Source organism: Numenius arquata, chromosome 25, assembly GCF_964106895.1.
Source record: "Numenius arquata chromosome 25, bNumArq3.hap1.1, whole genome shotgun sequence".
Classification (NCBI taxonomy): domain Eukaryota; kingdom Metazoa; phylum Chordata; class Aves; order Charadriiformes; family Scolopacidae; genus Numenius; species Numenius arquata.
Window position 1 is genome coordinate 947,557 of NC_133600.1, and position 16,532 is coordinate 964,088.

Genomic DNA, 16,532 nt, shown 5'->3' on the forward strand with positions numbered 1-16,532 from the left:
AGCAGAATTTATCTTGGATTGCTTTATTTCCTTATTATTTCTACGAGCTCTCCGATGGCAGAAGCAGCTGCCTGTGCCCAGGGTGCGGGGCAGTCGGTGACGGCTCTTTCTGAGAGATGCGGCATTTAAGGCGGGGGGGGAACCCAAACTTCATATTTAGTGTTGTGGCTTACTTGATTTTCTCACCCTAATGAAATTGTGTTGTTTTATGGGAAGAAAATGTGTCTAATGATCAGAAGTAGGTCATCCTGGATGCCTGGGAAGGGCATGTTGTTAATAGCTGCCTTCTCCGGGAGGCTGCTGAGAGTCTGGCTTCTGCTGCTGGTTGCGTCGTCTCCTCTCTCTGCCGCGGGTCCTGCCCACTGTGAGCCAGAGCTACACAGTGCGAGAAGAGAAGAGATGCAGAGGTTTAGAGTCATAGAATCGCAGACTGGTTTGGGTTGGAAGGGACCTTAAAGCCCACCCAGTGCCACCCCCTGCCCTGGGCAGGGACACCTCCCACCAGACCAGGTTGCTCCAAGCCCCCTCCAACCTGGCCTTGAACCCCTCCAGGGATGGGGCAGCCACAGCTTCTCTGGGCAACCTGGGCCAGGCTCTCACCACCCTCACAGCAAAGAAGTTCTTCCCCACATCTCATCTCAATCTCCCCTCTTTCAGTTTAAAACCATCCCCCCTCACCCCATTGCTCCCATCCCTGATCAAGAGTCCCTCCCCAGCTTTCAGAGAATCATAGAATCACAGAATCGTTATGGTCGGAAGGGACCTCCTAGATCATCGAGTCCAACCATCAGCCCAACTCTGCCCAAACCACGCTAACCCACGTCCCTCAGCACCACGTCTGCCCAGCTTTTAAATCCCTCCGTGGATGGTGACTCCACCACTGCCCTGGGCAGCCTGTAGCCTCTTTGGTTTCTTCCTGCCTTTCCCTTTTGTCCGGCCGCTGGCACCGGCCCCTCAGAAGCCCCAGCTGCCCTGTGCCAGATCAGATGCTGCTTCTCAGCTGAGACCTGTTTTCTGGCATCTCTGAACTGCCTCCTCCCCTACTCCCCCCAATTTTAATTTCTTTTTATCGGCAGTCCCTTATGGGAAGTAACAGCTGTCTCTTTTGATGGATGCGTTTCATTTCCAGCCTTTCTCTCTGTATTTCAACTGCAGCACATCTGCTACATGTGTATTGCCTTTAACTTCCACAGCTCATCCCTTAGAACCCTATTTCTTAATGCTTTTCCACGTAACGCATTGACCATCTGGGACTGTTTTTAGAGTGCTCTGATGGACCAATAAACCTGGGCATCCGAGTTGCAGCCTTCACCTCCTCTCGTCGTCCAAATGGGTTGCTCAGGTGCGTTGTGTCGTCTTGTTCTCCATCGAATAAATAGAAAATTAGATCCAGGCTTCCTCTGTTGGGTACACGACTCGTCGGAATTTTGCAGCTTTCCAGCCGCTTGCGCTGGGTTAGTATTAAATGTCAATTTTGCAAAGGCTGCTGTTGGCTCAGTGGCTTAAAAACAGACAACAAATTTAAAAATAAAAAAAACCCCAACAATAACAAAGATAAACTGCTGGTCCAGCACTTTTGGAGGGGACCGTGCTTTGGAAACTGGCTGTGTTTGACTGTGATTCCTGCTGCCCTGAGTGAGTCTCGAGCATTTTTGGAGGGTTCAGGTCGGTCCAGCCTCCAGCTGAAGAGCTTATGTGGTGTTTATACGTGGTGTTTATATTCTGCCGTATTTTTAGTTGCAGTCACATTGTGTGGCTTCTGGTCAACACTCGAATAAAGCGAAGCTGCTGTTAAAGATGCCGCACGATCTCGAACTGGAGAAAGGAGATAAATCTACCAGTTATTAACATTTGTTTTGACTTCTCCAAAGCATCATAAAGCATCAAATACTTACAATTTATAATTACGTATATGTGTGTGTATACATCTGTCTTATAAAGACTTCTTTATTAGGTCTTAAATGAGGCTTCTGCTGGATGATTGTAAAACTTCTTAAGAAATTCCTTTTCAGTGGGTAGAAGCCTCTTGTGGCTCTGAGTTTATAAGGACGGGGTTTTGCTGGTTGACTTGCTTCACCTGGTTTTGAGAGGTCCGAGTGACTGGTTTTACTTTTTTTTTTTCCTTGATGAGATTTTAAAATGTATTCTCTGCATGTAAATGAAACTTGAAAGCCATGTTTTTAACTTCAACTCATTCTAAGTTGTGGACAGCAAGGGCAATATTTTCTGGTTTTCATGAAGTTTCCTTTAAGGCCCAAAGATTTGATGATTTTTATTACTTTTTTTTTTTTTAACTACTTAACTTCTGTCATGGCTTGCATTTCCCCGATGGCAGCATCTAGAGGGGCTGTGGGCTGGAGAAGCCAAGGGAGCTGCTCTGATCCCAACCCTGCGCTGATGAGGCTGACGAACCTGTTAATGATGAGGGCCAGCGGGAGCCTCCTCCCAGCCTGTGCTGGGCTGGGCTTACTGGGAGCGAGTGGTCAGGCCTGTGTAAATGGGGGTTGTGGGGCCAAAAAAAGTCTAAACACCAATTTGTTGACGCAATATATGGTGTAAGAGGAGAATGGGGTTCTCTCCCCTCGTGGTCGAGAGAGGTCATCCTCCTCCTCTGCTCTGCCCTGGTGAGGCCCCATCTGGAGCACTGTATCCAGTTCTGGGCTCCCCAGTTCAAGAAGGACAGGGAACTGCTGGAGAGGGTTAGAGCAGAGGACCACAAAGATGATGAGGGGATTAGAACATCTCTTTGATGAGGAAAGGCTGAGGGACTTGGGTCTTTTTAGTCTGGAGAAGACTGAGGGGGGATCTGATCAACGCCTATAAATACTTCAAGGGTGGGTGTCAGGAGGATGGGGCCAGTCTTTTTCCAGTGGTGCCCAGGGACAGGACAAGAGGGAACAGGCACAAACTTGAATATAAGAAGTTCCATCTAAACATGAGGAGGAACTTCTTTCCTGTGAGGGTGGCAGAGCCCTGGAAGAGGCTGCCCAGAGAGGTGGTGGAGTCTCCTTCTCTGGAGACATTCAAAACCCGCCTGGACACGTTCCTGTGCGACCTGCTCTGGGTGGACCTGCTCTGGCAGGGGGTTGGAGGAGATGATCTCCAGAGGTCCCTTCCAACCCCATATCATTCTGTGATTCTGTGTGTAGGTTTATGCTCCTCTGGCGCAGCAGAGCTAAACCTTGAGAGTCCTTTTCTGTGTCACACGGGAAATGGGCAGAATTCCAGGAGTAAATTCATCCCTGTCCTGCGGGGTGTCAGCGTCGTGGCGGGGAGGGACGAGGCGGTTGTGGCTGTGAATAGAGAGGCGTAAGAAAAAAATAGATGTTAAATCAGAGATGAGAATTGCTGAATGCTGCAGCCGAACCGTTCATTTCTGAGGCTGCGGAGGAGCTCGAGCGTTTGGATGGGGTCAGCTCAAAGCCGTGCGCAGACGAGAAGAGGAGCTGAAGGCAGCAGGTCAAGCGTGCGTGAATCGTCTTACAAAACCCAGGCAGGAGCGGGAGGCAGGGCAGCAACCTGGGGTCTGTCCCGGGGTTCCCCTTTCGGAGCCGCCCTCGTGTTTCTGAATACACCCTCGCTAAGCTGCACCAAATCCGATAAGAATCATTTCAATTAGCTTGTTAAGTGTTGGAACTTCCCGCAGCAGAGCTGCTGTTCCCCGCAAACCCGGGGTGCTGTCTCCCGTGGCTGTATAACCCCCCAAGCTGGAGTTAAATCAGTTTTTACGAGGCCATCTGTCAGCTTGTTTGAGATGAGCGCAGCCGAGTGCCACGCATTGAGAAGCCAGGGGAAGATTTTTTTTTTTTTTTAAATTTTCTGCCTGGACAAGTTGATTTCTAAAGGCTTGGGTGATTTTTTTTGTGGTTTTTTTTTTTTTTTTTGCGGGGGGCAGGTTTTGCGGGTGATGGTCCCATACACCTGAAGCATCATTTCTCCTGGAGATCCGCAGTCCCTCACCCCTGGTACCCGTCCTTCGTGCGGGCGGTTGGTGTTGATTCCACATTTGGTACGTGTACAGCAGCAGACACTTAAAAGCAGGGAACGAAAGCTGCTTGTGGTAATTATCACAAAATTAAAGATAATCTCCTGCTCTGGAACTGTGACAAAGTGCAGAAAAGAGATTAGTGCAGTAGGAGAGCGGTCTCGGCCGTGGCAGGGAGAGCGTATCGGCCGTGTTGTGTTCCCAGCCATTTCCAGTGTTCACCCTGGAGCAGCATTTGCCCGTTTGCATTCCTCTGTGGTCTTGGGTTGCTGCTCCAGCTCATGCCCTGAAAGTTCGTTAGCCAAATGCTCACTCGGTGCTGTATCTCCTCCTTCCTTGGCCATTGCAGGGCTTTTTGTTGAGCGATCATAAAATTGTGTTGTCTTAGGCCAAAGAAGTAATTTTTCAGCACAAAAGCTGATGTGGAGTTTGATCTAGCAGTGGTTCTCTGGGCTGCGGGCTGCTGCAGTTCCAAAGAGTGGTGGGGTTTCACATCTGTGGGGCGGGGGGGGACAGTCTTTTGGCTGAGGGAGGTTCAACCCAGATGGGTGATGGAGAGGAGCTGCTCTGTGCTGGTGAGGGGTTTCTGCTCCACTCACCTCCCATCCTCTGGTTTCATAGAATCACAGACTGGTTTGGGTTGGAAGGGACCTTAAAGCCCACCCAGTGCCACCCCCTGCCCTGGGCAGGGACACCTCCCACCAGACCAGGTTGCTCCAAGCCCCCTCCAACCTGGCCTTGAACCCCTCCAGGGATGGGGCAGCCACAGCTTCTCTGGGCAACCTGGGCCAGGCTCTCACCACCCTCACAGCAAAGAAGTTCTTCCCCACATCTCATCTCCATCTCCCCTCTTTCAGTGTCAAACCCTTCCCCCTCCTCCTAGGGCTCCCCTCCCTGATCCAGAGTCCCTCCCCAGCTTTCCTGGAGCCCCTTGAGGGACTGGAAGGGACTCTAAGGTCTCCCTGGAGCCTTCTCTTCTCCAGGCTGAACCCCCCCAACTCTCTCAGCTTGTCTTCATAAAAGTGCTCCAGTCTTCTCCTTGGAGGAAATCCATGGGCCACTCCAGCTTTGCAGGCGCGGGCCAGGCTGTGGGGCTGGGGGTTCATTGCAGACAGTTCAAAATGCCTCATTGACAAGGCCTGTTTTGCACCCAGTTTGCTGAGACTGGACGGTGAGAGAACCTCAGCACTTCTGATGGAGAGCAATTTCATCTCCCCTGTGACCACCAAAGGGATTTTGTTGGGTTTGTTGGTTTTGTGCTTCCCAGTGTCCGAAATATTTCCTGAAATATAACTGAGTCATGCGCAGAGCATTGCACTCCTGTTACGACCAACTCCTTGCTCGGGCTCCTTTTGAAACAAGCCTTGAACCATCGCTGCTTGTATTTGAGGAGGTTGAGCAGTTGCCCCAGTTAAACCATTGTGGTTCCTCCTTGCCCAAACGGGGGAGACGCTGAAGCAGCAGCGTGTGGGGCTGGATCCTCTGGGGCTTCACCCCCTCTCCAGCCGGGAGGGCTGGACATCCCCCGCTCCTCCGGAGAGGGACCCACCCCAGCTTGAGGGTCGATATCCCTCTGGAGCCAGAGGATTTGCTCACCGGCAGGCGGTTGTGCAATTCTACCTGTGGCCCTCAAAGAGAGAAAAGCTGAGGGCCTGGAAGAGCCTTTCTTCTTCCCAGCCAAGACACTCAAGCTCCACTCAACGGTTTCTTGCGAAATTAAACCCTTTCTAAAGGAATGTGGGTCGCTTAAGGTCTGTGCTTTTAGGAGCACTTCAGACAGGAGCAGGGAGCAGCAGATCCCTCCTGGATGACCTTAAACCTATCCCTTAGGTCTTCTCCTACACCTGGGCTCTGCAGGACGAGGCGGCTGGGGGGCCACCTCGGCAGGGGATGTTGTGCTGCTGGGATGGGGTGGGCGGCTCTTCTTCTTAAGCAGCTCTTGGGCCTTGTTCGTGGTGGCTCTCCAGAGCCAGCTGGGCTGGAGCTTGTGGTCCCACAGCAAGTCAGCAAACGCCTCGCGGGGCCGGCACAGGGGAGCCTGTCCTCACTGTTGCCGAAAAATAAGGCACTCCTTGTCAACCTGGGCTCGTGCTGGGAAAGAGAAAGGTGGGTTTGGGCCTGTGTTTCCAACTCTGATTATCTGTCTAAAAGCTTTAGGCAAAATCCTCCTTTCTCCCTGTAATGGAGTCATGGCAGCTTCTCCCAAAGGCAGCGGCAGAGATAAATGATGCATTCATTTTTGCGATATCTTTGGACATCGGATTCTATAAATAGATTCAATTATCAAAATAGTTTGTCAAGTGCCTTCTGAGTGGCTGGAAAGCGGCTTCCTAAGAGTCTCTCTGGGCTTCTGCATGTAACTGACTCTGCAGTGTAGTGTGGACCTATTACTTACGGTGAGCAGGGATTTACAAGAATTCTCTCCCCTGAAATCTCCAGGAATCATCATCGCTAGGAAAAACTGCGCATCTTTATGCTTCTGAGTATGAAATTGTTTGGGTGACCCCTGTAACTTCAGACTCCTGTGCTAGTGAACCAGCTGCTTTTAAAGGCTTTCCAGCTTGCTTGAAAGAGCAAAGTATTAGGCTATTTTTGCAGGGGTTTGGTTTTTGGGTTTTTTTTCCCCTGATGTCCCTACTTTTACTGATGCTCTTCCCTTCTCTCCCCAGGTCTGGCACCGAAGAAGGCAGCCATCACCGAGGTGAGATGTGTAAAGCTGGCCTTGAAAATCCGGTGTTGGGAAATGAGAACACAGAGCTCTAGAAAACACTTCTGCCCAACTTTTTTTTTTTTTTTTTGAGCAAAGCTGGATTTAAAAATACATTTAAGATTACTGAAAATTTGGTATCTGTTATTTGGAAAAAAGAAAATTAGTGACAGGTCTCTGAAGTTGCTGTGTTGGCATTACCACCGTCACAGAGGGCATGTTGAAGGGATTATACCCACCACGTGGCCAATTCTAGCTGATTTTAGTGATCCATGATGTCTGTGTGTACGTGGCTGAGGGCACCTCTTCCACACCAGAACCTGCAGGGGATAAATGGAGAATCTGTGTATCAGGCACCTCCAGGGCTCTGTGCTGGGTCTCACCTGCCCCTGGGAGCGAGTCAAGGAGGCTGTGATTTGTGAAGCACTAAAACAGGGAAACATCTCAAGGGACTGATATTCTCTCACACATAATGCAGGTTGCTGAATCACTCTTATCTTCTGGAGCAAAACTCTTCGCAGTTGGCAGCAGGGAAGCTGGTAGGAGGATCTGTGCCTGAAAGCTGTTCCCTGAAGCCCACACTCTCGGTTTAGGGCACCATGTTCAAATGATTTTTTGTTTGATCTAATTTTCTGTCATACCCCTTTCCATTACTCACCTGGGGTGATGAGCATTTGTATACATGAATAGCAAAATCTTCCCATAAAACTGCCAGGGATGTGACACTCAATTCTTCCTTGCCTCCCCCGGAACGGGCATAGTAGGAAGCTCAACTTTGGTGAAAGTTGATTCTTTGTTCAATGCACAAATAGCCCCACTTTTTCGTGCCCTGGAAATGCAGTCATGGGTAGACAAGGGACTGTGGAAGAGGCTTTTGTTCCTGTGTTTCCTATGATGGCAATCTCTTGACCAGCACCTGTGGCTGTTAATTGCTTTGAGAGGATGATGATGGGCCATGTGGTGAGGCAGGACGGTACAGCTGGAGTGTTGTGGGCGAGTGACAAGGTGTAGCGTGTTGGTTGGAAGCTGGGAGGAAAGGATGAGCTGGTCGCGACTGCTGGAGGAGGAGTGCTTGCAAACGGGCCTGGCTGGGCTGAATGTTTAAAATGCAGTGGGAAATAAGATATTTTTTTTTTTTCGAAGAACTCAGACTGCCCCTTAGTACCAGAAGTACAAGCAGTTTGACCAGAGATAGCTGCAAGCTCTTGATTAAAAGCTAAAACACAAAGAACTTCTGTAGTCTGAACAAAATTATACATTGTCTGCTGCAGACCGGTTCTGAGAGATGGGTCTGTGCGGCACTTGAGAGTGAGTGATATAATATTGTCACTGGGGAAATGACCTTGGATCTCCCCGCGCGCTGCTGAAGGAACATCCAAAGCCCAGCTGTTCTTTGGTGCAATGAGCCCCCAGATGTGGCTGGGGGCTGACGGGCAGTTTTAGCCACTGGGGGGGGCTCCGGGGGAGCTGGGGAGGCGGGGAAGCCTTGCCCCATGGCAGAGAATAGATACCCCACACTCGGGGCTGCGAAAGGAGCTGTATCGAACCCACAGAACGTGATTGTGTTGCCTTGGTAAAGGGTACGGACACAATCTGCTCCCTCCTGCATCAGCACAAAAAGGCCCAGGCAGGCTGAGAGGCAGAAGAGGAGGAAAATGGGGTAGGATAGGTTTGTTCTCACTCTGAAGCACTGGCAGCCCTGCAGCACCTTTGTAAACTCTTTGCAAGGCTTCAGGAAGAGCCGGGAGTTGCCGTTCACCCTGTGTGGGCTTGTCCTTTCAATTGTAAACAAATGAGATCTCACTTACATGGATTATCTCCCTGGGAATGCCGGAGTTGGGTTGGGTTCTCCCTGGTATCTGGCTCGTATTTCTCCAGTGAAGCGCAAGGTGTTGGGGGATGTGGTGTAGGGGAGAACTTTGTAGTGTAGGGTAGATGGTTGGACTCGATGATCCCAAGGGTCTCTTCCAACCTGGATGATTCTATGATTCTATGATTCTATGAGGTATTGGTTCGACACCTGAGGGCATGGGATTTTTAAGAATAAAGTTCTCTTGCTGTTTGATTTAATTCATCACTGTTTTAAATCAATGAGAAACCGCAGTCAAGCAACTGCCGCGGAATCTTGGCAGCTGGGAAACAAGCGGCTCTTTCCTAAGCTCAGCATCTTTGCCGAGGGCTCTGCCCGGTTAGTGCTGAGGGCGTCGGATGGAGCGGTGGGATATTCTAACCCCTCTTGTCTTGAGGGATGTTGTATAATGCAAACAGCCTTGTTTAAGGCTTCCCAGTGCCAATTACACCCGTTTGCCCTCTGCAGATTTTTCTCCAGTGGCAGAGTGATCCCCGCGATGGTGTGGCTGTGCCGCTCTGCCTGTTCTTGTCGGCCCGGCCAGCTTCCCCTCAGGGCTTTAGCAACGCTCTTTCATTGCAGGGACCAGGACAGCCTGGCCAAGGGAAGAAGATCGGTCATCGAGGCGTTGATGCATCTGGTGAAACCACCTACAAAAAGGTTTGGGTTTGTGGCGCGGGGGCTGGCAGCTGTGTGTGGGTGGCAGCCAGAGAAAAGAGGAGTTGGGGCCCGAGGTTTGCCCTGGCGCAGCTGAGCTTTCCTGGCTCAGTTCGGTAACAGCGACCGAGCTGGTTCACATTTTATGCAGCACCCTTGTACTGCAGAATCTTGCAAACGGCAGACCTTCTGGGTGCCTGAATCCCTCTCTGCAGCAGCTGCTTGAACTTGTTTAGCAGTATGTAGTGACCAAGACGACCCCGTAGAAGCCGTAGACACACGTGTTGTATTATAGGGAATGTTATCGCCATAATCTGCTGTGAAATGCTGACTGACTGCTCTCTTCTTTCTGCCAGACCACCTCATCCACTCTGAAGGGGGCCATCCAGCTGGGGATTGGATATACCGTCGGCAACCTGAGCTCCAAGCCAGAGAGAGATGTCCTGATGCAGGACTTCTACGTGGTGGAGAGCATTTTTTTCCCAAGGTAAAAGAGATGGGGGGAAACAAAATGAACCCATGAGTTATTTCTTTTCCTCTCACTGATTTTTCAAGAGAGCTTCCATCTGTCTTTGGATCACAGAGTTGGATGCTCTGAATATTTTAAATATGCATCGATTACGTACAAACATAACAGTGGGAAGTGTTAGGTTCTGCAGTACACTGGCTTGCATGGAAATGTAAGATGCAGCACTGTACGCTTGAGTTTGTTAGCCCTCCTACGCACTTTTCTTTCTACCTGTCCGTCTAGAATTTCTTCCACAAAATTTTCCCATGTTTCAGGTGGAAGAAACTCAGCTCTGTGAATAAACAAAGCTCATAAAAGCCGTATTCTCTGTGTAAATATGTTCTGCTTGGCAAGCGGTGGTTCCTTGCGTTATTCGGAAACAGTTTTTGGGAGATAATTGAAAATCTGTTTTCCTGTTGTCCTGCCACAGAAGATAGATATTTTGTTGTTGTTGTTCCTAAGATGTCATTTTGCAAGGCCCAATAAATATAGAGTAGCCTCAATGTGCCTGTAGATACCTGGTGGTAATGCAGGGGCTCTGCTCCTGTCCTGTCTGTTCTGTGCAGCGAAGGCAGTAACCTCACCCCGGCTCACCATTACGCTGACTTCAGGTTCAAGACTTATGCACCAGTGGCTTTTCGGTACTTCCGAGAACTCTTTGGGATTCGTCCAGATGATTATTTGGTATGGATATACTTTTTGGATTTCTCTGTCTTTCCTCCATTATTTGAGATGGTCTAGAGGAACACAAGAAATTTGTCCCTAAATCAAGGCTGTCGGCAATTCTTGCCTAAAAGGGACAGAAAAGAGTTGAGGAATCGTTCTGATCCCAGCAAGGAGCGGGAACAGGCTGTGGATTTAGGGACTCTGTTCAGTTTTGGAGGAGATCCAGTACTGGTCCCAGCAAGACCAGCACCACTCAGCCGAAGTCTCTGTTTGCTAAGAGGTAGCTGGGGCTTACACTGGAGGGAAGGGAAATGAGCTGATACAGCGTGTGCTGTGTAAGCTCCACAATGGGGTTCCCTCTGCGCTTGTGGTGACAATAACTTACTGTGTTTACAAGCAAAAGGAGTTGTGTTCTGCTGGGTGCAACCCTGTAATGTCCCCTGGGGCTCTGAGGACAAAGATGGGAATTTTTCCTTGTGTACTCACTCGAGAGCTATGTGAGTGTAGTTATTTTAATCGTCTTACAAAGACAGAATAAAATACAGTTTGTTCTTGTGCTCAGAAAGCTCCTCAGAGCTGGAAAGGCTGTTTTTAAAATACCTAATAGTACAAGCTGTTGGGGCTTGGAGTGCACTGGGGTTGAATTTGTCCCTTGCATGTATGTGACGTCCTGCTCTTTAGAAAAGGACATTTGTTGAACTGGGGAAGGGAAAACATCCAAATGAGCGCACGCCCTCTCCCTTTATTAATAGCCTTTTTTTTCTGAGTTCAGCTGTAGATCGGGGTAATCACAGCTGAATACCTACAAGTAGAAACAAAATCTGTGCCATTGCACGGTTTGACAGTAACACGGTCCCCATCTGTGCCATCCGAGATACTGTCGGCTGATTTGATGAGTGGCTCAAAACTTGGGTGAGGCAAAGAGCCCGCAAAGGTCACGGCTCTGATTTGTTGCTTCTGCTTCCCCTGATTCTCTCTTGCCTGCCACAGCAGCAAATGCCTTTAATTATGCATGAGATAATTAACTTGATAAAGTCTTGGATCATTAATCTGTGCAGGGCTGAAAGCTGTTTTCAGTACGTAATGATGAGCATTTAATTTATTGCTCTGATTATGTCCCTTGCCCCACCTCCTTCTCCCCACCGTGCCTCTTGCTGTGGCCGCTCAGACGCGGTGCTGCCCTGAACCCCCTCAACCTGCGCGGTTGCCTTGGGGCTGGTACCTGCCTGGAAAGGGCATGTGTGTGCTTTGCTGGTTTTGGGGTATTTTCTTCCTCATTTGAGGACCTGCTGTTTGCGCCCTGATGTCTACAAGTGTCCTCCCAGTTCAGTTCTCGCTGCGGTTCCCCTTGCTGTGCTGACACAGCGCTGAGCCCTCTTAGCGTTTGGGCACCGGGTCTAATCCTTTTCCTGCGTTTCTGACAGGATTGAGGGGGTGAGATGTGGCTGTAAAAATCCTCGTGTCACAGGGGAGCACGAGGCCAGAGGAGGCTGGGAACAGCCAGTGCCTCGTGTTCCCTCCAGCACAGTGGTGCGTGGTACCCCAAGCAGACTGTCATGTCTCTTAAAATGCAATCTTTCCGTCTGCGCTGGCGGTAACGTGCTGAGAGAAACCTAAATGTGATACATGCACCATGGGAAAATGTAAGATGTCATTATGGAGCCTGGATGTTACTGGAAGCAGATTATTAGCTTGATTCTGAGCAGTTGGGATGCTCTGAACTGTAATCTCAGTCTCTAATTGTAATTGTCCATCAGCTTTGCTGCTTAGACCTAACCTATAATGAAAATAGTTCTCACTTAAGCTTTGCTACCCCTTAATCTCACAGGGAGAGAGCATGCAGGGGATAGCCCTCAAGGCCATAGAGCTCAATGTGCAATGAGTGGGGGCTAAAAATAATCATCTTTTTTATCTTTTCCTCCCCAGTATTCGTTATGCAACGAGCCTCTGATAGAGCTGTCGAACCCCGGTGCCAGTGGCTCCCTCTTCTATGTCACCAGCGACGATGAATTCATCATAAAAACTGTGATGCACAAGGAAGCTGAATTCCTCCAGAAGCTCCTTCCTGGCTACTACATGGTGTGTATCGCCCAGCACCTGGGACCCCACTTGGGCCTGTGGTGGCAGCTTTTCCATCCAAAGCATCACATGGGGCATGTCCCCCACCTGGGTCTCTTGTGACCTGCCCTGTACTGGGGACATCGTCAACAGTCTGTCACAAAGCTAGGCCCAGAAGCACAAAGCCTGCCGATTATTTGCAAACTCTGGGGGTAAACTTGAGGCAGGTAATAGTGCCATAGCTTGTAGGCATGTTCTGGCCTGAAAATGGCTTCCCAGATGCGTGTTTCTGGGTGTCCTTTTCCCAGCAGTGGTCCAATCTTCGCTTGGCACTGTGTATCTGCCTGGCTTTGAGGGTGACTGGTGATGGCCGTGACACAACCACGTCGGTTTTCTGGGGAAGCCACGGCTGTCCCTGGGCATCCCCCGTTGTCTGGTGTGTAACAGAGCTGCTGGTTGTTCTGTCTCAGTACCAAGCTAAGGATCCCTGTGGTGGCACATCGTCTGCTGCAGGTGGCTCTTGCCTGAATCCCAGGTCTGGGAGGGCAATATATTGAGACCCTGAGGACTTGTGTGTGGTGACAAGTAGTAAATCAGAACCAAACCTGATGCTTTGGTGTGTAAAGCAGGAGCTGTCTCCCTGCATGACCGTGGTGAAGGGTCCAGCTCTGTAGATGAAGGCACTGAAACTCAGTTAGAACCACCCAGGAGTTTGTTTGCTGTGGAGATGCTGAGGAGAAGGTGGTGGCAAACGATGTTAATGCTGCCCCATCCGTGTGCATGTTGCAGAAGATTTGCTGTATGTGATCATACTCTGATTTTATGAAAATACTTGTCTCAATGTTTACTGGGGAAAATTTGCCGAAGTGAGACAGGGTCTTGGGTGTCCGTGTATAACTGAGCACCAGTCGCTTCTTTTGCAAGTGACAGTCGAGTTCCTGGACAGGATGAGCTTTCTTGGAAAGTGCTGCCTCTTGCCTAATGTACGTCGTAAATCAGGTGGAGGATTTTCACTGGGGCTGGAGTTGCGCTGTTGTCCTGGCCAGCAATCAGCCTAACGAGTTAAACTGACCTGACCCATCTGGTGCGGAGATACGTGCTACTTGTTGTACCCTCCCAGTGTTTGAGGGTTACTGTGGTGCTACACGTCATAACAAAAACAACAATGATGAAAAATTGGTCTGTGCCAAATAGAATGAAGTTTCTAAAAGTCATCCATTACAAAGAAAGGGGAAGAAGCTGTTTAGAAAAAGGAGGGTATGCTCTTCTGTGAGGAGGCAATAGAAGATGACATCATAGCAAGAGATCATCAAAACTGGTATACCGACTCCAAGCTTCTGTGGGTTTCCCAAGTTCAGAACTTGTGCATATAGCTGTGGTTCCAGTTCAGGTCAAAACTGGAAAAGAACTGTCTCCAAAGCCAAACTTTGTGCCTGAGGGCACAGGAATATCACAACAGTAGCTGATATTGCAAAATTTTTATTATTTGGGACTACAAAAAGCCCCAAAAGCAGCTCGTGGGATTTTGCTGTTCGTGCTGCGAACTCCAGTGGTGGCATTTTGATGCAGCCTCGATGCAGAAAGCCCTTGCTGTCTCTGAGATATGGGCAGCAACTTTTCTTTTGCGGGAGTTGGTCTCTTCTCTCAAGTCACAAGTGATAGGACAAGAGGAAACGGCCTCAAGTTGTGCCAGGGGAGGTTCAGATTGGAGATTAGGAAAAATTTTTACACGGAAAGGGTTATTAAGCCTTGGAATGGGCTGCCCAGGGAAGTGGTTGAGGCACCATCCCTGGAGGGATTCAAAAGGCGGGTTGACATAGTGCTGAGAGACATGGTTTAGTGATGGTTTTTATCAGAGTTAAGGGTGATGGTTGGACTGGATGATCTTAAAGGTCCCTTCCAACCCAGAAAATTCTATGATTCTATGATTTCTGCTATTCTTGGGAAACCCACCCAGTGTCCGAGGAGGCAGTGTGGAGGGAGCATCCTGAGGTACTTTAAACTGGGCAAGTGCTGTTTGCGTTGGGGCTTGCTGCTCTGCTGCTTTCAGCTTGCACCGTGTTGAGGAGCGCACTCGTGTGCCCAGTTGGGTGAGATGAGGAGGGGCATGAAATTTTAATACAGTCGTGCTTCTGCCGTCTGTCAGAGAATCTGTCAGCTCTGGGCCTTTCTTTCATAGCGCGCGGAGACGTTCTGTTTCCTTCCCAAATTTCCCCAAAGCTGAACAAGCAAATCATGCCTGTCATGTCATTCCTAATAATACTGCTGCCTAAAAAAAGGACATGATAGCAGATCAGGATATCCGTGCTCTCTGGCCAACTGGGTTTCATAAAGCAACGCTGCAAAAGGAGCAGAAAATTGATGTTGTTTTGTTTAAAAAATACCGTGTCCCTGGTTTATTCTGGGCTGGAGAACGGCTCTTGATTTCTGACACTTCTGAAGAGATGGAGATAGCTGTTATTTTTAAACTTGAAGTTCCCACTTATTGTGTTTATTTCTCTTCCAGTTTGTTTTCCTTTTTTTAGCTGCTGTTGATGGGGAAAGCGGGGAATTTCCGGACTTGGTTATTTGCCCAGACAGTGCTGAACCTCTCATTCCCTGTATTCAAGGCATAGTGGTATTTTCAGGTCCTAAAGCCACTGAAGTGCAAGAGTTTGTCAAATGTGTTCAGTAAGCTCTCGTGTAAAGTTCAGAAAATCTCTAGGTGAAGAACCCCTAGTCTGACTGCTCCTAGACCTGTTAACGTGCCGTGTGTTGAACACGGCAGGAGTCTTCTGCCAAAATGACCTTTCGTTGTACTTTTATTCCAACCCTGCTGCAGAATCTGAACCAGAACCCACGGACGCTGCTGCCGAAATTTTACGGACTCTATTGTGTGCAATCGGGGGGCAAAAACATCCGTGTGGTCGTGATGAACAACATTCTGCCTCGCGTGGTGAAAATGCACCTGAAATTTGACCTGAAAGGCTCAACCTATAAACGCCGGGCATCCAAGAAGGAAAAAGAAAAGTCCAGCCCTACGTACAAGGATCTAGACTTCATACAAGACATGCCCGAGGGCCTGATGCTGGATGCAGACACCTTCAGTGCATTGGTGAAGACGTTGCAGCGAGACTGTCTGGTAAGGAGCGGGGCATCCTGGGGAGCAGGTTAATGAAGGTTCCTGGCTCTCCAGCATGAGGGAGAGCAAATGATTGAGACCCTTGTTAATCTGCTAAACCCAAAGCAGGATAAATCCCTTCTACTGCCCTGTTCCCCGAGAGCAAAGCAGTGGAGCTGCATGGCGTGACAGCTTCTGAGGACTCCTTTGCCTGGCACATCAAATTGTGGAAGCCCGTTCCGCTGGTGGCTGGGCTGTTGGGACTAAATACGTTTTTCCTACAGAGTGTGCAGCAGATACATGGTACAACAGTTATTTGCAAGCTTTCAGCCCTCTGGGTTGATTGTGGGATGGCCAAACTCTATGCAATCAAGTCCAGAGATAATTATTGGCTCAGAAATGTTGAGGTGCTGGCGAAGGAGTTGTTAGTGGGAATGTGGACGGGTTGTCGCGTGCTTTGGGATCTGTGCTGGATTTGAGCTGCTGGCCTGATATTTTGTATTTGTTCTTAAACTCAATACTAACATGTAGGTGTTGGAAAGTTTTAAAATCATGGACTACAGCCTCCTGCTTGGGGTTCATAACATAGACCAGCAAGAACGGGAGCGGCAGTCCGAGGGAGCTCACAGCACGTCGGATGAGAAGCGCCCCGTGGGGCAGAAGGCACTTTACTCCACGGCCATGGAGTCCATCCAGGGGGGGGCCACCCGGGGGGAGTCCATAGACACAGACGACACGTAGGTGACAACCCAGTTCTCTCGCGCTGCTGGGAGGGTGGAGGCTGGAGCAATAAATCCCCAATGGAGGCCCATCTGAAGTGTCGGAGCGAGCGTCTCTCCTGGGGGTTGTGGTACTGCTGCCAGTAAAGCAGCATGGAGAGAATGGGGGAAACTGGGGTGGGGAATATCTGTGTAAGACTCCAGCCTCATAGTGATCCCTTTTCTTAGGCCAGTCTGTAGGTTGTCAGCTCCTGTAAAAGCCTCTAAACATCCACCCAGGCTC

General features: G+C 49.5%; 1 protein-coding gene across 1 annotated transcript in view; it reads left to right on the forward strand.

Moving 5' to 3' along the window:
- The window catches only part of PIP5K1C (phosphatidylinositol-4-phosphate 5-kinase type 1 gamma), a 52,882-nt gene that overhangs the window by 20,297 nt on the left and 16,053 nt on the right, over window positions 1-16,532 (forward strand). The window contains exons 2-8 of the mRNA XM_074163745.1: window positions 6,655-6,686; window positions 9,124-9,201; window positions 9,555-9,685; window positions 10,273-10,390; window positions 12,299-12,451; window positions 15,252-15,551; window positions 16,062-16,267. Of these exons, the coding sequence (XP_074019846.1) occupies window positions 6,655-6,686; window positions 9,124-9,201; window positions 9,555-9,685; window positions 10,273-10,390; window positions 12,299-12,451; window positions 15,252-15,551; window positions 16,062-16,267 (1,018 nt within the window). The remainder of the gene's footprint in view (window positions 1-6,654; window positions 6,687-9,123; window positions 9,202-9,554; window positions 9,686-10,272; window positions 10,391-12,298; window positions 12,452-15,251; window positions 15,552-16,061; window positions 16,268-16,532) is intronic.